The sequence below is a fragment of the Heterodontus francisci genome, chromosome 24, assembly GCF_036365525.1.
Source record: "Heterodontus francisci isolate sHetFra1 chromosome 24, sHetFra1.hap1, whole genome shotgun sequence".
Classification (NCBI taxonomy): Eukaryota; Metazoa; Chordata; class Chondrichthyes; order Heterodontiformes; family Heterodontidae; genus Heterodontus; species Heterodontus francisci.
In genome coordinates this window covers 55,109,393-55,133,473 of record NC_090394.1, presented here as the reverse complement: position 1 = coordinate 55,133,473, position 24,081 = coordinate 55,109,393, and the positions used below count along the sequence as shown (strand labels likewise).

The 24,081-nt window shown below is 43.0% G+C and overlaps 1 protein-coding gene across 1 annotated transcript in view; it reads left to right on the top strand.

Annotated features, from left to right (window-relative positions):
• Window positions 1-24,081, top strand: part of nomo (nodal modulator) — a 104,501-nt gene that overhangs the window by 24,991 nt on the left and 55,429 nt on the right. The window contains exons 9-16 of the mRNA XM_068056210.1: window positions 2,217-2,306; window positions 6,090-6,195; window positions 8,914-9,064; window positions 13,689-13,866; window positions 16,432-16,573; window positions 18,582-18,713; window positions 18,818-18,954; window positions 23,062-23,149. Of these exons, the coding sequence (XP_067912311.1) occupies window positions 2,217-2,306; window positions 6,090-6,195; window positions 8,914-9,064; window positions 13,689-13,866; window positions 16,432-16,573; window positions 18,582-18,713; window positions 18,818-18,954; window positions 23,062-23,149 (1,024 nt within the window). The remainder of the gene's footprint in view (window positions 1-2,216; window positions 2,307-6,089; window positions 6,196-8,913; window positions 9,065-13,688; window positions 13,867-16,431; window positions 16,574-18,581; window positions 18,714-18,817; window positions 18,955-23,061; window positions 23,150-24,081) is intronic.

The window sequence follows — 24,081 nt, the reverse complement described above, 5'->3', positions numbered from 1 at the left end:
CCTTCACTGTCGCTGGGTCAAAATCCTGGAAATCCCTTCCTCACAGCAGTGTGGGTATACCTACACCACATGGACTGTTCAAGAAGGCGGCTCATCAACACCTTCTCTAGGCAATGGGTAGTAAATGCTTGTCTAGCCAGCGACACTCATCCCATGAGCCAATAAAAAAAAACAGACTCGTTGCCTGCAATTCCGGTGCCATGTTGGAACTCCAAGATTCTTCATGTGTTCTGGATAACCATGTGTGCATGAAGTGCCTCCAGATGTTTGAACACGAGCTTGAGGGATTATTGGAGTCGCTGCAGAGCATGCTGGAGCCTGAAGAGTTCCTGGAACACATGTCCTGGGAAGTGGTTACCTTGCAGCTTTGGAGACTTCAGGAGAATAGCAAGTGGGTGACCACTCAGCAGGGTAGGAAGAAAGGCAGGCAATCCAGGAACCCCCTTGGTGTGTGCCACTCTAAAATTGGTTTTCAGTGTTGAATACCAGTGAGGGCAATGGCACCTTGGGGAAGTGCAGTCTAGAGCACATCCACTGCATTGTGGAGCGCATGACTACACAGGGGGCACAGGAATTTGTAGAAACACAGTGACGCAGTGGTTAGCACTGCAGCCTCACAGCTCCAGCGACCCAGGTTCAATTCTGGGCACTGCCTGTGTGGAGTTTGCAAGTTCTCCCTGTGTCTGCGTGGGTTTCCTCCGGGTGCTCCGGTTTCCTCCCACAAGCCCAAAGACTTGCAGGTTGGTAGGTAAATTGGCCATGATAAATTGCCCCTAGTATAGGCAGGTGGTAGGGAAATATAGGGACAGGTGGGGATGTGGTAGGAATATGGGATTAGTGTAGGATTAGTATAAATGGGTGGTTGATGGTCGGCACAGACTCGGTGGGCCGAAGGGCCTGTTTCAGTGCTGTATCTCTAAACTAAACTAAATGCAGTGGTTGTTGCTAATTGTACATCAATTGTGTTTATGCAGGTGGAGAGTATTAATTGGAGTCTTTCTTGAACCCATATAAAGAGACACTTATTGAAACTGTGTGGTGGGTTGAGTTAGGACTTCCATGCTTGTAATGTTTCACTTTGTAAATAAATATAACACTGAGTAAAGATTCACTCCAGTATCATCATAACCAACTGTCTTTCTGGAGTAGGAGATTTGATAATTTGGGGGCAGACTGGCATTTCTGCAACTGATCACGCAAGTTCTGTGTGGTGTGTTGCTTCCCTGGTGCCAGTATATAGGATATCACTCGGTGCAGAATGTTTTGAGGGGAAAAGGAAAACAACCAGAATTTGTTGTCTGTGTGGGAACCAATGATATAGGTAAGAAAAAGAGTCGGAGTTTCAGGAGCTAGGAAGGAAGCTTAAAAAGCAGGACATCCAAAGTAATAATTTCTAGATTATTCCCAATGCCATACACTAGTGAGTATAGGAATAGCAGGATAAAGCAGATTAACACATGGCTGGAGGAATGGGCAGGAGGGAGAGCTTCAGATTCCGAAGGGCATTGGAACCAGTTCTGATTAGAAGAAATTTGAAGCTAATTATAAATTTGACTATAATTGAGTGTCTGAGAAGTGTGAGAGAAAAGTTATATGAAGTATTACACTTAGAATGCACAGGACTTTTAATCTACATAGGATGGAACATTCTGAGGCTCTGCAATAGTGGGGTCTCTCCTGCAGTGAGACTTATTGAAAAAATGGGTGGTTGCTTTGCCTAGAGTTTTCTGTTAATGGGAGGAAACTTGCTGGCAGTGCACTGCGCACACAGCCCCACCAGTTCTCCTTGGCTTTACCAAATTCCACCCATTATATTTAGTGCAAAATAATTGTGGTATGAAACCTACATCTAGATCTGTTTCAGCTTGGCCTGTATATTAACTTCTGGGGAATAACAAATGGTTTTCTGTTGCTTGTTGAAGACTAAGTGGTACCAGCATCTGTAACCTAAATCATTTGTGAAGAGAGGAGTTCACTGCATATTTGTTTCTGAATCCTTTACCATATTCTTGCAAATTTGTGAGATGGAGACGGCTTAAATTTTCTAAGGTATTTGGATTTAAGGTAAACATCAGTAATAGAGTTTATTAGTTTGTAAAGTTCAGTGAAAAGACTATAATAAATTATTTTTGCAAATTTTGTTCTGATATGCAAGTACTTTTTTTGTTTGCCTAATTTGCCAAATAGTGAGTTTCTTTGGATTTTTTAAATTACAGGTACCATTCTATAGAGGAGAAAGAATTACATTTGATGTTGCCCCATCAAGACTAGATTTTTCTGTGGCACATAACAGTTTAAGGATTGAGGTACAGTACTGTAAAATTATCATGTATCCAGTTTGTTTGAATAACTAAGAAACTTATAAATCAGCAGATGTTTCTTTGTTCCTCTGCTGCTAGGTAGCCATTAATTATTTTTGCATGATCACATGCAGGTATGCCATGCTGATCTTAATATGGGGCCATGCAATGGTGAAAGCTATTGGCTACAATCAAATAATGTTTTATTCTTTGCCGTTGTTACACTTAATTAAATTTTTTTTGTATACATGATTTATTATTGATAAAATGTATATAGGTTGCATTTTGGCTTAATATCCTGTAGTTGTACTTTGTTACCAAATACCCATCCAGGTAAAGTGTGCAGATATCTGGCTCATCATGGGCCAACCGATGAACTCTAATGTGTAGTTAGCTAGAAACCAGTGCAGTTAATGGAAGTCTGCACTTCAGAATGTACAAATTAAGTAAGCGCAGAGTAACAACCAGTAACTTAGTGTTTAATGTTAACTATATGGTTCGAGTCTTAGTGTTAATGTATGTATATTGTATCCGTCAAAGCAGAGGTGCTGTTACTTGAGAGCCCAGCAAACCATGTCAATCTGCTAACAGTGCATCTGTAGTCCGGAAGAGGCAGCAAGTGAAAATTAAGCACTTCTGTAGAAGGTACCACTAAATTGGAGAAACATTTAAATCTGTATATGTTTCTAGCAATCGGTTCTTAGCAAGAAATCTCTGAACAATTGGCTTGCCTGCCCATTATCTCTCTTGGAATAAAAGCAAAATACTGCAGATGCTGGAAATCTGAAATAAGAACAAAAAATACTGGAAATACTCAGCAGATCTGGCAGCATCTGTGGCGAGAGAAGCAGGGTTAAAGTTTCAGGTCAGTGACCTTTCATCAGAACTGGCAAAGGTTAGAAATATAATAGGTTTTAAGCAAATAAAGCAGGGGTGGGGCAAAATATAACACAAGGGAAGCTGTTGATAGGACAGAGGGTCACAGAATAACTGACCAGACGGTCATGGGGCAAAGGCAAAAGGTGTGTTAAAGTTGTGGTGAAAGACAAAGCGTTAATGCAGAGAGGGTGTTAAATGACGGAATAATGAACAGCCCTGGCCAAAAGCACAAACATGAAAAAAAAATGTGGTCACGCACATGGTAAAAAAATGAATGATGAAACAAATAAAATAAAATAATAAATAAAAAGAAAAAAGGGGGAACTGGTCATGCTCTGAAATTATTGAACTCAATGATCAGTCCGGTAGGCTGTAGCGTGCCTAATCGGTAAATTCCCAAGACAGAGATGTGGACATGAAAGCAAGCGGGTGTGTTGAAATGGCAAGCGACAGGAAGCTCGGGATCGTGTTTTCGGACTGAGCGAAGGTGTTCTGCAAAGTGGTCACCCAATCTGCGTTTGGTCTCGCGAATGTAGATGAGATTGCATTGTGAGCAGCGAATACAGTATCCTAATTTGAAAGAAGTACAAATAAATCGCGGCTTCACCTGAAAGGAGTATTTAGGGCCTTTAATAATGAGGAGAGAGGAGGTAAAGAGGCAGGTATCACACCTCCTGAGATTGCATGGGAAGGTGCCGTGGACGGGGACAGGGTGTCGGGGGTAATGGAGGAGTGGACCAGGGTGTCGCTGAAGGAATTATCCCTTCGGAATGCTGACGGGAGAGGAAGATGCGTTTGGTAGTGGCATCACGCTGGACGTGGCGGAAATGGCAGAGGATGATCCTTTGGATGTGGAGGCTGGTGGGTGTTGCTGTGGGTACCCGCATGGGTCCTAGTTATGCTTGTCTTTTTGTGGGATGTGTTGAACATTCCTTGTTTCAGTCCTACTCGGGCCCTCTCTGCCAACTCTTTTTCTGATTCATTGATGACTGGATCAGTTCCGTTTCCGACTCCCGCCCGGAACTAGAAAACATTATCAACTTTGCTTTTAATTTCTACCCTTCTCTCACCTTTACATGGTCCATCTCTGACACTTCCCTTCCTTTCCTTGACTTCTCTGTCTCCATCTCTGGAGATAGGCTGTCTACAAATATTCGAAAACATGATCCTGAGCATCGTATCGCTTGTCTTTTCAACACACCCCACTGCTTTCAAGCCCTGTCCTGGGCTTGCTGCAGTGTTCCAGCGAACATCAACGCAGACTCGAGGAACGACATCTCATTACCAATTAGGCACACTACAGCCTACATTACGGACTGAACATTGAGTTCAATAATTGCAGAGCATGACTGCCCCCCCCTTTTTCATTTTTAGTTTTTTTTTCTTTTTTCTTCTTTTATTATAGTTTGTTTCATCATTGATTTTTTTACCATGTGCCTGACCATTTTTTTTAAATCATGTTTGTGCTTTTGGCTAGGGCTGTTCATTATTCCGTCATTTAATAACCCTCTCTGCACTAACGCTTTGTCTTTCCCCTCAACTTTTAACACACCCTTTTCCCTTGCTCCATGACCGTCTTGTCAGTTATTCTCTGTGACCCTCTGTCCTATCAACACCTCCCCTTGTGTTATCTTTTGCCCTACCCCCACTTTATTTGCTTAAAACCTATTGCATTTCTAACCTTTGCCAGTTCTGATCAAAGGTCACTGACTTGAAACTTTAACTCTGTTTCTCTCTCCACAGATGCTGCCAGACCTGCTGAGTATTTCCAGCATTTTTTGTTTTCCTCTCTCTTGGAATGGTGTATTAAAGAGGCATAATTGTAAAAATGAAGAAAAAACTAGTCAAAACAACTTTCGTTGTTTTTAAAACTCTGCTTAGGAAGAATAGGCAAATTGAATGCTGGGGGAGAGTATGTATTTGAAACCAGCTATTTGCAGAGATGTAGTAGCTCCTTAACATTGTGTATTTCTGCATAATTTCAAAACTTAATAGACATTTCACGCCACCAAGAGGCCCAAAGAGGGACAGGATTAGCCTGTTCCACCATTCAATTAGATCATGGTTGATCTGTACCTCAACTCATTTATCTGCCTCTGCTCTATATCACTTGATACCCTTGTCTAACAATAATCCATCAATTGACCCTGCATCCACAGCCTTTTGGGATAGGTTATTCCAGATTTCCACTACTTTGTGTGAGAAATTGTATCCTGACTGTAGAGAGCTTTGGTAAATGTAAACATTTTCTTTTTAATTTTATTCATTCATGGGATGTGGGCATTGCTGGCTAGGCCAGCATTATTACTAACATACCGACAATTTCCCCCTTCCTTTCCCTGTCTTTCTGTCCCTTCTAAAGGACTATAGGCTGGAGTATTTAGGCTTTAATCATGCCCAGGTTTTATCCAGATTTCTGTAATGGCTACCACATTATATCCTTTAAGTTAATTTGTACCTCAAATTAATTGGTTTTATTTCTATGTTGCATGCATTTTTGTACAGAACTGTAACTTGGGTAACTGCCCCCATCCTGCCTATATGTCCCGCTGGTCTTTTTTTCTCCATTTTTAACATTCAGTGTGGGTTTTCTCCTCCCCCATTCCCTTTCTAGTTTGTCATTTCCCCATTGTCATATTGGCCTTTTCCACGATGTACCTCCACCCACTATGTCTCGTGGCTTCGTTTGCCCTTTGAAATTTCTACAGACCTGTACATTATTGCCAAAACTCTGCCTTAAATTTATTTTTTATTAACATTGGCAATATAAAACTTTAGTGGCCTAAATAAATATTTTTCTTATGTTTTTCAAAGGCCTGTTTATGAATCGCAATTTATCTTTAGAACCTAGCATCATTAAAACATAACTTTTGTTTCTGCACTTTTCTATATCAAAGTTGTTTGTTGCAGCCTGTTTTTCGAGTGATGGGATTCTCTGTTACTGGCCGGGTTTTGGATGGGCCTGATGGACAAGGAGTTCGTTATGCCACTGTTATCTTAAGCAACCAGATCAAAGGTATGTAAAATGTGGTGACGCATTGCTGTTTTTATGCTTACAGTGCTGTTTGATAACAAGAGGAACACATTGTGATATGCAAATGAACTGCTGTTGCAAGTATAACACGTACCAGAAAAGAGTATTTTCTGCAGCTCTGAAATTTCCTATTTCTGGCCTGTTAATCCTTAGAAAGTCTATGATAAAATAAAGACCAGAGCACAGCATATATTACTGAATTTCATTGATCATAGAAGTATACCTTTTCCGTTTATAATTTCAGTAAGATTTTGTGCAAATACAACTTCATGTTTTTATCTGGTTTTAAATTTCACTTGTGTGACTAATGCTATGCTGAGCATTAGTACTGTATGTCTCTAATGCACATGTGTTAAAAGGGCAGTATAAAACTGCAGGCATAGACACACATCAGCACATTGAGATTACCAACAATGGATTTTGTTTTCCTTTGCACTGACTGCATTATAATTGCAGATAGTGTCAAGTTTACTTTTTGAATTAAAAAAAGTTCTTAGCCTACTGTACGGCCACTTATATATTTATAAGAAACAGCTGGATTAGAAGAGCTGCTGGACAATTACTAGAATTCTCACTGGACATACAAGCATTTGAGCACACATGCACTAGGGTCTATCTTTCCTGCTCCATAGTAATACAAACGATATAATTATGTTTCCTGTTTGTATTGCATATAAAATACTATTGGCAGTGCACCCATTGGTGCAATATAGCTGCAATATTCAGCTGTTGGAGAGCAGTCTTTTGTAAATGGCCAAATTCCTAGTAAATTTAAGTTCTAATATTTGTGTGATTCAGCAGAAATGCATTCAGTGGTTACCGATTAACGCTAATGATTCCCTGTCCTGTGACCACTTGTCAGCTGACAATCTCAATAGTTAGTAAAATTTGTTTAAATAGTGGCAAATTGAATGAAAATAACTGTCATATTTTTGCTACTTATCTGTTTTGACTGATTCACTCGCGGTACTGTTTGAATACAGTTTAAGCTCACAGAAGGACATTTCTGATCACTGATAACCATGTGTGCCACTGATATCATGCTTAATTTAAATTTGTGCAGAAATGATGGGGTTATATTGCAAAAGAACAAGATCAAAGTCACTTATCTGTCCAAATAAGGAAAACAGTTATCTCTATCCAGCTACAGATGCAGCAGTTTGTCACGGTGTGTTGTTAGAGACCAATTTGTGCAATTTTTTGAGGTTTCTTTTTGTACTCAGTAGCAAACACTGCTGGTACAGTTATAGCTAATGTTCCCTCTGAACTGTGTGGGTATGCAGTGACTCATTGCAACAAATTGGTTGTTTGTGGCCTATGTTCCCTTTAAGATGCGTCTATATGCAGTAATCTTAAATGGATGGCATAGTGGAACAAACAGGCTGCGTACAATGAAGAAAGATTGGAGGGATCATTGGTTATTAGCATGGGTCAGATGCAAAGTTGAGCTCTTTCCGTTTTTCATAAATATTATCTTATGTGCGAACATTAGCAAAGCATTGCTAGCTCCAACAGTGTGCCATTTCTATTTATCATTCTTTGTGCCCCCTCAGTGAGTGAGAATGCCGACGGATACTGAATTATGGGGTCAAAGATATCAACTAAGCACTGGGTTGAAACTACTCTTACAGCTGAGACTTGGGGCCTGATTTTAACACTGTGCAAGTGGGTGGGTTTTGAGTGGATGCAAATCTCACCCTTCATTCTATAGGCTAGGTAGAATTCAATCTCTGTTTTGAAGAAAGATAGTATTGTGTCATTTCTTGTAATTTCAGTAAAATAAATTATTTTTATAATCTTTATTCACGCACATACACAATTGCATTCCTCTATGAGTAGGGTGGTTCAGCTCTGCTGAAATTCAGCAATTCGGTTTTTACATTTAAATACCAATGTATTTGAAAATGCAAGAGATTGCTATCCAACTTTTTGTTCCATTTGTGTTGAAATCTATTTAAGGTGTTTGTAAATGATGTAGAAAATAGATAAAATATTGCTGTTACACTGGCAAAGGCCAAATATGTGGAACAATTTTTTCTCTCAAATCTTAAAATGGTGTTCCCTTTGGGATATGGTCTGTTCGTATGAACTTAGATATTTCCCTCTACCTCTTGAGGTATTAATGGAATATGTAAGTGTGCTTGTGAATTAACCATATGAATTGTCTGAATGCTGCTGTTGACTAGATGGTGAATAGTAAGTATTTTACTTCAGGAAGTTGTCAATCTATTTCTAAGTCTATTCGTAGTTTTGTAACTGGTCAAGGGAGAGGCAGCGATTGATGTCAAATATATGATATAGAACATTTTTGTAAGCAGCACTGTTGGGCTGCATAGAACTATCAATATTTGACTCTGAGAGTGAGCTGGATTCCAGATTGCACTTAGAGTCTGAATGAAACTAGCCCAAGTATTTTGTCACGACTGCAGTGGTAAAGCCCGATATAATGCCAAGTCTAGTGTGTGCCATTGTCTGCCTAAATTACCAGGGTGGGGGGGGGGGGTGCTACAGATTTCCTGTTATCTGCAGGATTAATTTGACTGATTTTATTCTGTGATGTGATAATGAAATAAAGCTGGCAGAATGGCATTTCAGGAAGAAACCTACATGCAATATGCAAATCAAGTTACAAAAGCTCTGTTGGTTCCAGCCCCTGTATTGCTTTCATATTTTCTGTTTTCTTCTTTCATTTTTGTATAGTGACCACAAAGGCTGATGGCTCATTCAGACTTGAAAACATGACAGCAGGCACATATACTATTAATACACAGAAGGAGCACATTTTCTTTGAACCAGTTACTGTGAAGATTGCCCCTAACACACCTCAACTGGCTGACATCGTGGCCACAAGGTAGGAGACTGCAGCAGCATGTAGAAGACATGTATGCAATAATATTCAATGGCTTTCCATTTTCTGCAGTACTTTCCATGACCACCGCCCTGCTGTCTATATCAACCAACGCCTTTTGTGGGGTCTGATGAGCACTGGCATCAGGCACCTTAACCCAGGCGTTCGGTTCATCCTGCAGTGCCAGTTCTGCTTACCAAAAGTCGCCCACTTAGGTCCTTGCATCCCAGCTTCAAGCCAGCAAGGTGGGCTTCTTACCATTTAAAATTTGAGAATAGGTTGAGATCTTTTCAGCCCCAACGCGTCGAATCATTCGCCTTGCCAGATAAAACTGCATGTGGATGAGCACCAGCTATTCTGAGGGAAACTTTGGATGGAACCAGCTACTAGATGGATCGATTAATCTTTCCCCCTATACCCAGGTTGAATGACTGATTTGCACATCAGGACCACTACAGGCCTCCACTAGAGGTTCATCCAGCTTCAACCTGCCCACTCATAGTTCACCATCTTTTGGGTCCCAGCACGTATGCTCATGCTCCATCTTCCTTACAGAACAGGAGAGACAGGCCGATGGTGAGCCCAATGTACGGGATGGTGGGATCCCACCTTGGTCGACTCACCCCAACATTCGCTTTCATTGTGCCATCGAGTTTCATAACACCCTTTGACTTGGGCATATGTTAGACTCCTTGGTTCAAGGCTGCTTGGGTGGAACACCAACAATGCTGCTGACCCCTGGTGCCGACACTTGGCTCTTCCGACTCGGTGGCGAGATGTGGTCGGGGCGTACTGAGGGCAGTCTGCCCCAGTTGACAGCCACACAGGGAGCATGGGGAACCTGTTTCTCGCCCCCCCCCCCCCCACCCCCCAACTCAGGAGAAGAGAAGGCACAGCAGTGGTCACTTCCCTCGACCCCAAGAAAGGGCAAAGGCTCCTGCCGTCGTGCTATCACACTCGCCGCCGGAGCAATGAGCCACATTCCTCTCCGGCTTTCCTAGCTGATTCAAAGATGGTCGATGCACACGACCAGCAGAGGAAATGCGCCTGGTGACGGCCAAGCCGCACATGAGGCAGTCTCAACAGAGGAGATTTGTAAGCCCTGAGGGGACAGTAGTGTAGTGGTTATCTTATTGGAGCAGTAATCCAGAGGCCCAGACTAATGTTCCAGAGACACGAGTTCAAAACCCACCAAGGCAGCTGGTGGAATTTACCTTCAATTAATACATCTGGAATAAAATGCTAGTCTCCGAATGGTGACCTTGAAACTAAAAAAAAAAATATGGGTTCACTAATGCCCTTTCGGGAGGGAAATCTGCTGTCCTTACCCAGTCTGGCCTACATGTGACTCCAGACCCACAGCAATATGGTTGACTCTTAACTGCCGTCTGAAATGGCTGAGCGAGCTATTCAGTCGTTTAAAACCACTACAGAAAAGTCAAAAAAGAATAAAACCAGATAGACCACCCGGCATTGACCTAGGCACTGGAAACGAGAAAGAGACAGTTTGCCCAGTTGACCCTGCAAAGTTGCCCTCAATAACATTTGGGGACGTGCCAAAATTGGGAGAGCTGTCACACAGACTAGTCAAGCTCACTGCATCATACCTTACAGACAATGTCCTAGACACTTCCATCACCATCCCTGGGTATGTCTGTCCCACTGGCACAGTGGTGTGCAGTCGGAGGGAGTGGCCCTGGGAGTCCTTAATATTGACTCTGGTCCCCATGCAGTCTCATGGAATCAGGTCAAACATGGGCAAGGATACCTTCTGTCAGTTTCCACCTACCGCCCTTCCTCAGCTGATGAATCAGCGCTCTTCCATGTTAAACACCATTTGAAAGAAGCACTGAGGCCAGCAAAGAGACAATGTACTCTGGGTGGGAGACTTCAATTTCCATCACCGAGAGTGGCTCAGTAGCACCATGATTGACCAGGCTGGTTGAAACCTGAAGGATATATCTGCCAAACTGGGCCTGCGACAGGTGGTGAGAGATCCAACAAGAGGGAAAAACCTACTTGACCTCGCCCTTACCAATCTACCTGCCACAGATGCATCTGTCCATGACAGTATTGGTAGGAGTGACCATTGCATGGTCCTTGTGGAGACAAAGTCCTGTCTTCACACTGAGGATACCCTCCATTGTGTTGTGGTCAGGGGCTGGGAATTCTTTGCTAGTAACCCACCTCCTGACTCCCCAAAGCCTTTCCACCATCTACAAGGCACCAGTCAGGAGTGTGATGGAATACTCTCCACTTGCCTGGATGAGTGCGGCTCCAACAACACTCAGGAGGCTCGATGATATCCAGGACAAAGCAACCCACTTGATCGGCATCCTATCCACCACCTTAAACATTCACTCCCTCTACCACTGACGCACAGTGGCAGCAGTGCACACCATATACAAGATGCAGTGCAGCAACTCACCACATCTCCTTCGACAACACTTTCCAAACCTGTGACCTCTAGCACCTAGAGGGACAAGGGTAGCAGGCATGCGAGAACAACCCCATCTGGAAGTTCCCCCTCCAAGCCGCACACCATCCTTCACTGTCGCTGGATCAAAATCCTGGAACTCCCTCCCTAACAGCACTGTGTGTGTACCCGGACCGGATGGACAGCAACAGTTAAAGAAGGCAGCTCACCACCACCTTCTCGAGGGCAATTAGGGATTGGCAACAAATGCTGGCTTGGCCAGCGACGCCCATATCCCATGAAAAGCACCGTGCTAAATGGGATAGATTCAGAAGCTCAAAAACTGGGCATCCATGAGGCATTGTGGGATATCAGCAGTAGCAGAATTGCGTTCAACCATAATCTGTAACCTCATGGCCTGGCATATTCCTCACGCTACCATTATTATTAAGCCAGGGGATCAACTGAAGTTCAAGAAGGAGTGTAGGAGAGCATGACAGCAGCAGCACCAGGCATAACTAAAAATGAGGTGCCGACCTGGTGAAACTACAGTACCGGACTGTATGCGTGCTAAACAGTGGAAGCAATTTGCGATAGACAGCAAAGCGATCCCAAAACCAACAGATCATAATGAAGCTCTGCAGTCCTGCCACGTCTAATCATGAATGGTGGTGGACAATTAAACACATCACAGGAAGAGGACGCTCCACAAACATCCCCATTCTCAATGATCGGGAGACCAGCACATCAGTGCAGTAGATAAGGTTTAAGCATTTGCAACCATCTTCAGCCAGAATGATCCATCTCGGTTGCCTGCAGAGGTCCTCAACATCACAGAGGCCAGTCTTCAGCCAACTCGATTCACTCCACGTGATATCAAGAAACGGCTGAAGGTACTGGGTGCAGGCACTTCTTCCGCCAGGGGCATCAGCTCAAGACCTTATTACAACTTTGGACCAAATATGAACAAAAGGGCTGAATTCCAGAGGTGAGAGTGACTGCCCTTGACATCAAGGCAGCATTTAACTGAGTGTGGTATCAGGAGCCCCAACAGAATTGAAGTCAATGGGAAGCAGGGGGCAAAGTCTCTACTGGTTGGAGTCATAACCAGCACAAAAGGTTGTGGTTGTTGGAGGCCAAACATCTCAGCCCCAGGACATCACTGTAGGAGTTCCTCAGGATAGTGTCCTAGCCCGAACCATCTTCAACTGCTTCATCAATGACCTTCCCTCCATCATAAGGTCAGAAGTGGGGATGTTCGCTGGTGATTGCGCAATGTTCAGTACCATTCACAACGACTCTGATGCTGAAGCAGTCTGTGCCCACACTCAGCAAGACCTGGACAACATTCAGGCTTGGGCGGATAAGTGGCAAGTAACATTTGCGCCACACAGATGCCAGGCAAAGAACATCTCCAACAAGAGAAAGTCTAACTAATGTCCCTTAACATTCAATGGCATTACCAATGCAGATTCCCCCACCATCAACATTCTGGGGGTTACCATTGACCGGAAACTTAACTGGAACAGCCATATAAATACTGTCGCTACAAGAGCAGGTCAGAGGCTGGGAATACTGAGGCAAGTAACTCGCCTCCTGACTCCCCAAAGCCTGTCCACCATCTATAAAGCACAAGTCGGGGGTGTGATGGAATACTGTCCACTTTCCTGAATGAGTGCAGCTCCAACAACACTTAAGAAGGTTGACACCTTCCAGGCCAAAGCAGCCCGCTTAATCGGCACCCCATCCACCACCTTCAACATTCACTCCCTCCGCCATCGACACACAGTGGCAGTAGTGTATATCATCTACAAGATGCACTGCAACAACTCGCCAAGGATTCTTCTACAGCATCTTCCAAACCCATAACTTTTACCACCTAGACGGACAAGGGGAGCAGATGCATGGGAACACCACCTGCAAGTTCCCCTCCAAGTCACACCATCCTGACTTGGACTGTATCATTGTTCCATCACTGTTACTGGGCTAAAATCCTGGAACAATCCTCCATTACAGCAAGGGTGTACTTATGCCACATGGCCTGCAGCAGTTCAAGAAGGCTGCTCACCACCATCTTCTCGAGGGCAATTAGGGAATGAGCAGTAAGTTCTGGTCTTGCCAGCGGTCCTCACATCCCATGAAAGAATAAAAGTATCTCTTTGAAAACCCTATTTTAACAAAACATTATATTGTTTCTTCTTTGCTCCACAGCTTTAGTGTTTGTGGGCAAGTAGCAGTCAAACGTTTCCCTGAAGGATTAAAACAGATTATCAAGTATAAATTAGCCATGGTTGTCCAAAGTAAGGATAAGGCTTCACCAGTTATAACAGAGACTGATTCACGTGGATTATTCTGTTTCCAAGCCAGAGCAGGAACCTATATCATTCAGGTAAAGTTAATACACTATTTGGTATGTCCAGTGTGTAACTGAAGTTATTTATGTATTTGAGAGACAAGGGTCAACTCCATTTTCGGGGCTTTGTTTTGCATTCTAAACTTAGGACCCCATTATGAATTCAGTTCTTCATTTCATTTGCAATCCTAATCTTATTTAGAGACTTGTACAACCAATCCTGTCCATTCGTTAAAGAAAAATATGTAAACTGAAATAATAAAATTCACTTCAAATGTTTAAAGCAATAATTGTGTATTTGAATTTAAAGCTGTCAACTACATTGTAAAATATAATGATCTAAAGATTACCTATATGCAACCTGCATAATCCTGCAGTTTATTTCTTCTTTATTAGTATTTCTTTCCAGCAGAGATGATTGGACAGAATTTGGGAGCAGGAACTCACTCATTTTACTCTCCCTAGTTCAGGGACACTGGCCAATTATAACACGCTGACGACCACTCAGCTGCAATGAGCTAACTCAGCACGTGTTTTTAAATGATTACTTTTCATCAGTGTTCACTATGGAGAAGGACGATGTAGGTGTAGAGATCAGGGAGGGAGATTGTGATATACTTGAACATATTAGCATTGAAAGGGAGGAAATATTAGCTGTTTTAGCGGGCTTAAAAGTGGATAAATCCTCAGACTCAGATGAGATGTATCCCAGGCTGTTATGTGAGGCCAGGGAGGAGATAGCAGGGGCTTTGACACAAATTTTCAAATCCTCTCTGGCCACAGGAGAGGTACCAGAGGACTGGAAGACAGCGAATGTTGTACCATTATTCAAGAAGGGTAGTAGGGATAAACTAGGTAATTACAGGCCGGTGAGTCTAACATCAATGGTTGGGAAAATATTGGAAAAAATTTCTGAGGGACAGGATTAATCTCCATTTGGAGAGGCACAGATTAATCAGGGATAGTCAGCATGGCTTTGTCAGCGGGAGATCGTGTCTAACTAACTCGATTGAATTTTTTGAGCAGGTGACCAGATGTGTCGATGAGGGTAAAGCAGTTGGTGTAGTATACATGGATTTCAGTAAGGCTTTGATAAGGTCCCGCATGGGAGATTGGTTAAGAAAGTAAGAGCCCATGGGATCCAGGGCAATTTGGCAAATTGGATCCAAAATCGGCTTAGTGGCAGGAGGCAGAGGGTAATGGTCAAGGGCTGTTTTTGCGATTGGAAGCCTGTGATCAGTGGTGTACCACAGGGATTGATGCTGGGACCCTTGCTGTTTGTAGTGTACATTAATGATTTAGTTGTGAATATAGGAGGCATGATCAGTAAGTTTGAAGATGACGCGAAAATTGATGGTGTTGTAAGTAGTGAGGAGGAAATCCTTAGATTGCAGGAAGATATAGATGGGCTGGTAAGATGGGCGGAGCGGTGACAAATGGAATTTAATCCTGAAAAGTGTGAGGTAATGCATTTTGGGACGACTAACAAGACAAGGGAATACACAATGGATGGTAGGACCCTAGGAAGTACAGAAAGTCAGAAGGACCTTGGTGTACTTGTCCATAGATCACTAAAGGCAGCAGCACAGCTAGATAAGGTGATTAGGAAGGCATATGGGACACTTGCCTTTATTAGCCGAGGCATAGAATATAAGAGCAGGGAGGTTATGATGGAGCTATATAAAATGCTAGTTAGGCCACAGCTGGAGTACTGTCTACAGTTCTGGTCACCACAATATAGGAAGGATGTGATTGCACTGGAAAGGGTGCAGAGGAGATTCACCAGGATATTGCCTGGGCTGGAGCATTTCAGCTATGAAGAGAGACTGAAAAGGCTAGGGTTGTTTTCCTTGGAGCAGAGAAGGCTGAGGGGAGACATGATTGAGGTGTACAAGATGATGAGGAGCATTGATAGGTTAGATAGGAGGAAACCATTTCCCTCAGCAGAGGGGTCGAGAACCAGGGGCCGTAGATTTAAGGTAAGTTGCAGGAGGTTTAAGGGGGATTTGAGGAAACATTTTTTCACCCAGAGGGTGGTTGGAATCTGGAACACACTGCCTGAAGAGGTGGTGGATGCAGGAACCCTCAGAACATTTAAGAAGTATTTAGATGAGCACTTGAAACACCATCGCATGCATGGCTACGGGCCAAGTGCAGGAATATGGGATTAGAATAGTTGGGTGCTGTATGGCCGGCACAGACACGATGGGCCGAAGGGCCTGCTTCTGTGCTGTATAACTCTATGACTCTATGTGATTTGAAACTGGAACATCTGTGTGTTAGATACTGGGCAATGTCTTAACACAGCAGGTCATCAGAAGAGCTGGAATTCTTGATAAAATAACTAAAATGTAATGAATGAATAAGAAATTCATTTTTATTTTTAGGTCCTTGTACTTTTTTCCCTTCTTAGATTAGATGTTACACTTTAACTTCTGCATGTTGCCAGTCACAAGCATCTGAGAAATTTGAATAACATGTAAGATCTAAGTCTTATATGTAAGGTTATACAAATAGTGTTATTGGCGAGTGAAGAATTAAACATGCACAGTGTTTAACATAGTATATTTGCATTGGTTTAACTGATTTTGAATTCTATAGGTTATGGTCAGTGAAACTGAAGCAAAAGCAGGACTTGCACTGAAGCCAAAATTTCAAACTGTCACAGTAATAAATGTGCCCATTGTGGACCTATCCTTCACCCAGTTTATGGCATCTGTGACTGGGAAAGTGCTCTGTTTGGGTAAGTGGGAGTTTGGTGAGTGAGTATGTTTACTGAATAAGTCTCCTACAATTACATTTTTTTGATTAGCAGAGCTTCACATAATTAAAAACACTCTTCCTCTTTATATTCAGACCTATGGCCATTGTTCATTTCAATGAGTTAAAGACTCCAGTCTTTCATGTTCCTTCACTTCTCACAGACCTATGCTGGTGTAATTACCCAAAGTTTCCTTCACAAGTGATGTAAAGTTTGAAATGGTGATCAACTTTACTGTTTGTATCTGGGAAAGACGTCAGAAAAATTATAAATCATTATTGCTTTATGTATTAAAGTGCCTGTGACAGACTCCTTCCATATTTGGTTTTGCATCCCTATGAAACTCAAATTAGTTGGATTATTGGAGACTGCTGATCACTGTTCTCCTAAATTCATTTCTAATGAAATTGAACTTGACCTTAAACATAGATGCTGCCCTCTTTAAAAAAAAAACTGTTCAGTCACACTATTTTGTGAGGTGAATCTGATTCATTTACCTTGATGCTGGGTGTGTTTACTTACTGAGATTGACTTGGAATAACTCTCTATGGTGGGTTTTCTTATGAAATTGGTTGATATCTTCATTACCTGAAAAAAAAATGCGAACCGGAGGGGCAGTGGGAATTCTGTTTAGATTTAACATCTTTGGCCAAACAGTGATACCATACTAAGCAGCAACAACTTGTTTTTATATAGCACCTTTAACACAATAGAATATGCCAAGATGCTTCAAAATTTGACACCCAGCCACATAGAGATATTAGGGCAGAGAACCAAAAGCTTATGTAAAGAGGTAGGATGTAAGGAGTGACTTAAAAGAGGAAATGAGGTAGGGATTTGGATAGGTTTAAAGACGGAATTCTAGAGCTTAGGAACTTGACAGCTGAAGGCATGGCTACCAGTGGCAGAGCAATTCAATTTGGGGTTGCTCAAGAGGCCAGAATTAAAGGGGTGCAGACGTCTTAGAGGGTTGTGGGGCTGGAGGAAATTACAGAGATAGGGAGGGATTTTAAAACGAGGATGAGAATTTTAAAATTGTGGCATTGCTTAACTGGGAACCAATGTAGGCCAGAAAGCGTAGGGTCGAACAGGACTCCATGTGAGTAAGGACATGGGCAGAATGCATCTTATGATGTCTAGCCACTAACAGTAGCAGCTTTTGGCCACTTAAGGTGCTCTAATCTTTTTCTTTTCTTTTTATCTGTTCTTTAACAGACCATGATAATTGAATTCCCGAATTTTGAATTTAAAGTACACAGGAAAAAAGCTCTTAACCTTTTTTTTCTCTGTTCAGTCATCTTCTCGTCTATTTGAGGTTCTAATGAAGAGCTCATGGAAAGAGTGAGCAAGATATGTTACCTGTTGTTCTGTGATGGGGAAAATACAATAATTTGCATTAATGTGAAGTAGTGAATTCCTAGACATGGTGTACAGTAATGCTGCTGGCTGTTTGGGAATGATTCAAAAACATCAAAAGTTTGCCAAAAAATACATGGCAGTAAGATTCTAAATGAGGGCAGACTGACAATATGGAACCGTACAACAGCCTTGCAAGCAGGGGAGTTCCTATGTTTGCCTATTTCTATTTTAAATATGCAGTTTTCTTTCACTTGTTTAGACTTAAAGGGTTTCTGTGAGAAAATAAATGATTCATGGTTTTGTACTTGCTCAAAAATTGCAATTGTTCTCAGTTACAGCATGCAGTCACGCATTTATAATGTACAGTATGTGTAGTCTACTGAAAATATGGTTCAGTGTACATGATGCAGAGTGATGGATAATGAGCTTATGTAGAGTCTTACAGATGTCCTTGGGATGTAGGTCTGATGTATGATAGTTCAGTTATATTTCATGGTCTGTTAAAAAACATATAAAATGTTTTGTGCTTTTCTGATGGATTAGCTGAATATTCAACATTAAGTGTGAGAATTTTTTTTTAATGCTTTTTGTAATTTTTTAATGAGCTAGTCTCTTGCTATTTTTCATTCAGATTCCTGCAGTGATCTAACTGTGACCCTTCAACCTTTGAGTCGTCATAGTGACAAGCAAAGCGTGCAGCTCTCGGGAGGTGTTAACTCTGTGCTATTCACTTTTAATGACATTTTGCCTGGCAAATACAAAGGTAAGAATTTTGTACTCGGATGCACTGTTATTTCTTTATGGATGTTAGTGAACACCTAATTTAATCAAGAGTATGTGATTTCCAATGTTGTGGGTTTGTTGTAGTGAACATTGTCCATGAAGAATGGTGCTGGAAAAATCGATCATTTGAGCTGGAGGTTGTGGATCAAGATTTGACTGGCATAGAGTTCAAACAGACAGGTTACATGCTCCGATGCTCGCTCTCACATGCAATAACGTTGGTAAGAATAACTTAATGAATTGCATGGTCTTTATAGTAAATACTTGTATCTGCCTTTCATTGAGTTTCACAGTGTAAATGCTGATATTTTTATAATTGCTTTTTGCACAATAATCATGTAAATTCCATCTTTCTGATTATCATGATTGTAGAACATGTCCTACTCTGATAATGGCAGCTTAAAGATGTTGGTCATTCTTGGCTATGCTCTTCTATTTTGTTTGTGATCTCAAATGCAATGAAGAATGGACAATAAATGCTGGCCTGATCAGTGATGTCCACAACTCATAAACGAATAGAAAATAGAATTGTATTGCTTTCTCTTTTCAACTGACCTTGTTTAATTCAGTCAATCATTTGAGGGAAGGAGGCGGCAAACGAGCATGTGTACGCACATACTTAACCATTTCCTGTTTTCTCCTTAAGCACTTCACAAGTCATTGTATTTCTTTTCTCATGTTTCCCTTTGTTCTCTTTTTTTAAATGCTGTTTTTCTGTCCCCTCCTTCAGGGACAGTTTTTACTAAGCTTCTTTAGTACCTTCACAAAGACTTTTGTTTTAAATCCAAATTTATTGATTAAAACTTTGAATGTTTTTATTTTAGGAAGACAAAAAGATTAAGACCAGGCTTGGTTTGTGTTTTAGTACCTCAATACTAAATTATTAGTTATGAAATGTTCCTTTTGCCTTTGTACCTCATTAAAACAGGTTAATTTGAAAAAAAAAAGTTTCACGACTCTCATGTATATAGTTAATATATTAATTGAGAGTGTGTATGACTAAAATATATAAGAATGTCACATCAGAGCGAGGGAGGCAGTGCCATAGTGGTAATGTCACTAGACTAGTAACCCACAGCCCCAGGCTAATGCTCTGGGGACATGGGTTCAAATCCGACCATGGCAGATGGTGGTATTTGAATTCAATTTAAAAACCTGGAATTAAAAGGCTAGTCTAGTGGTGACCATGAAACCATTGTCGATTGTTATAAAAAACCCATCTGGTTCACTAACGTCCTTTAGGGAAGGAAATCTGCTGTCCTTACCTGGTCTGACCTACGGGTTACTCCAGACCCACAGCAATGTGGTTGACTCTTAACTGCCCTCTGAAATGGCTCAGTTGTATCAAACCTCTACAAAGTCAAAATAGGATGGACCACCTGGCAACAACGTCAGCACCGGAAACGACAACAGCAAACCTAGACCTGTCGACCCTGCAAAGTCCTCCTTACTAACATCTGAGGACTTGTGCCAAAATTGGGAAGGTTGTCCCACAGACTAGTCATGCAGGAGCCTGACAGTCATACTCACGGAATCATACCTTGCAGACAACATCCCAGACACTGCCATCCATGGGTATGTCCTATCCCACCGGCAGGGCAGATCCACCAGAGGTGGCAGCACAGTGGTATACAAGCGGGAGGGAGTTGCCCCGGGAGTCCTCAACATTGACTCTGGAATCCATGAGATCTCATGGCATCAGGTCAAACATGGGCAAGGAAACCTCCTGCTGACTACCACTTACCGCCTCTCCCCTTGGCTGATGAATTGAACACCAATTGGAGGAAACACTGAGCGTAGCAAGGGCACAAAATGTACTCTGGGTGGGGGACTTCAATGTCCAACACCAAGAGTGGCTTGGTAGCACCACTACTGACCGAGCTGGTCGAGTCTTAAAGGACATGGCTGCTAGACTGCGGCAGGTGGTGAGGGAATCAACAAGAGGGAAGAATGTACTTTATCTCGTCCTCACTAATCTACCTGTCGTAGATGCATCTGTCCATGATAGTTTTTGGTCGGAGTGACCACAGCACCGTCCTTGTGGAGACGAAGTCCCATCTTCACATTGAGGGTGCCCTCCATCGTGTTGTGCGGCACTACCACTGTGCTAAATGGGATAGATTTCAAACAGATCTAACAATGCAAAACTGGGCATCCATGAGGTGCTGTGGGCCATCAGCAGCAGCAGCAGAATTGTATTCAACCACAATCTGTAACTTCATGGCCTGGCATATCCCGCACTCTACCATTACCATCAAGCCGGGGGAACAACCCTGGCTGAATGAAGAGTGCAGGAGGGCATGCTAGGAACAGCACCAGGCATACATAAAAATGAGGTGTCAGCTTCCACTGCACAGGACTGCTTGCATGCCATACAGTGGAAACAGCATGCGATAGACAGGGCTAAGTAATCCCTTAACCAATGGATCTAAATGCTGCAGTCCTGCCACATCAAGTCATGATCGGTGGTGGACAATTAAGCAACTGCATGGAGGAAGAGGGGGCTCTACAAATATCCCACCTCAACAATGGGGGACCCCAGCACATTAGTGCAAAAGACAAGGCTTAAGCATTTGCATCTTTAGCTAGAAGTGCCGAGTAGATGATCGATCTTGGCCTCCTCCAGAAGTCCCCAGCATCACAGATGCCAGTCTTCAGCCATGTCAAGAAATGTCTAAAGGCACTAGATACTGCAAAGGCTATGGGCCCTGACAACATAGTACTGAAGACTTGTGCTCTAGAACTAGCCACATCCCTAGCCAAGCTGTTCCAGTACAGCAACAACACTGGCATCTACCCGGCAATGTGGAAAATTGCCCGGATATGTCCTGTACACAAAAAGCAGGACAAATACAATCTGGCCAGTTACCTCCCTATCAGTCTACTCTAAATCATCAGCAAAGTGTTGGAAGGGGTCATTAACAGTGCTATCAAGCGACACTTGCTCAGCAATAACCTGCTCGTTGATGCTCAGTTTGGGTTCTGCCAGGGCCGCTCAGCTCCAGACCTCATTACAGCGTTGCTCCAAACATGGGCAAAAGAGCTGAACTCGAGATGAGGTGAGATGAGAGGGACAGCCCTTGACATCAAGGCAGCATTTGACCCGAGTATAGCATCAAGGAGCCCTAGCAAAACTGGAGTCAGTGGGAATCGAGGAGAACTCTCCGCTGGTTGGAGTCATACCTAGTACAAAGGAAGATGGTTGAGGTTGTTGGAGATCAATTATCTCAGTCTCAGAACATTACTGCAGGGGTTCCTCAGGGTAGTGTCCAAGGCCCAACCATCTTCAACTGTTTCATCAATGACCTTCCCTCCATCATAAGGTCAGAAGTGGGGATGTTTGCTGATGGTTGCACAATGTTCAGCACCCTTTGCGACTCCTCAGATACTGAAGCAGTTCGTGTCCATATGCAGCAAGACCTGGACAAAATCCAGGCTTGGGCTGATAAGTGGCAAGTAACATTCGCACCAGGCAATGACCATCTCCGACAAGAGAATATCTAACTATTTCCCCTTGACGTTCAGTGGCATTACTGTCGCTGAATTCCCCACTGTCAACATCCTGGGGATCACCATTGACCCAAAACTGAACTGGACCGCCACATAAATGCTGTGGTTGCAAGAGCAGGTCAGAGGCTGGGAATTCTGCGACGAGTAACGCACTTCCTGTCTCCTCAGTGTCTGTCCACCATCTACAAGGCACAAGTCCGGGGTGTGATGGAATACTCTCCACTTGCTTGGATGGGTGCAGCTCCAACAACACTGAAGAAGCTCAACACCATCTGGGACAAGGCAGCCCATTCACCACCTTCAACATTCACTCCCTCCATCACTGACGCACAGTAGCAGCTGTGTACCATATACAAGATGCACTCAGCAACTCACCAAGGCTCCTTTGACAGCATCTTCCAAACCCACGACCTCTACTACCTAGAAGGACAAGGGCAGCAGATGCATGGGAACACCATCACCTGCAAGTTTCCCTCCAAGCCACACACCATTTTGACTTGGAACTATATCGCAGTTCCTTTATGGTCGCTGGGTCAAATTTATGGAACTCCCTTCCTAACAGCACTGTTGGTCTACCTATACTCGAAGGACTGCAGCGGTTCAAGAAGGCAGCTCATCATCAGCTTCTCAAGGGCAATTAGTGATGGGCAGTAAATGCTCACTAGCCAGCGATGCCCGCATTCCCCGAACGAATAAAAAAAAAGAACCACTGCATTAGATGTGTTTTGCCGTTGCTGTAATATAGTGCAGCGTTAGAGACAACACATTAAATTGTCTTCACTCATATGGTTGAAGTTGCTCTTTTATCTGTCTTTCAGGAATTTTACCAAGATGGAAGTGGCCCAGAAAATGTTGGTGTATATAACCTCACAAAAGGAGTGAACAGATTTTGTCTTTCTAAACCAGGTATAAAACCCTGGAAAAGTTTACTTTAAGATTGTATGGTTATTTCTTGGCTCAGAACTGATCAAAGGCCTTTCAAGTCTTTCACTCCACTCCTTGGGCTGGATTCTATAGAGGCCTCAACATCAGGATCTATGGCGGGGGGGCATGAAGATGGCCCCGGATGAGGCCTGCCACGGACCTCGATGCTGGCAGGGCCCGGCCCGATATTGCCTGCGGCAGCGAGGCCTCTTGGCGGCCCACCCCCTGCTGCTCGGCGACAGGACTGCAACTTAAATATTGAAATAAATTAAATAACCTGAGTTAATGAGACTCCCATCGCCTCCTGAAGTTCCGCAGCATTCGTCACCCCATTGGCTGGCATGCCGTGCATTTGGATCCCCTTCGGGGAAACCAGGCGCAACACTGGTGGGGAGAGGGGAGGAGGTGGTTTCTCAGTGGGGGCCGGGGGGGGTTGGAAACGGGGTCAAATGAACGTGATAGGTGTAGGGGATGGTGGGAAGGGTTATGGTTTAAAGTTTGGGGGGGGGGGGTGCGCAAAAGTCAGACTGTGAAGGTGAGTGTTTTGTGGGGAGAAAGGGCAAATAATTAATTGATATTGGAGGGATGGGAAGAGGCATAAGAAATGTATTTATTTTAATTCAATTTCACTTTAAATATTTAAATGTCCCAGTAGGGCTGACAGCCCTTTAAAAGTGGAGTCAGCACCTGCTCACAGGCCCCGCCCCCTCGTGATTTTGGTAGGGGGTTGGGGGGCTGCCCGCACTGGTTATTTAAATGAGCCACCGCGCATTTTTCTCGCCTGTCGCTGATTTCAGCGCTGGCCTTATTGAATTCAGCCTCTTGTTGCTAAATTATTGTGAGAAATTTATATTGAATCTGTTACAACAGCAATGGGCATTTATATTGCACCATTTACATAGCAAAACAGTCTA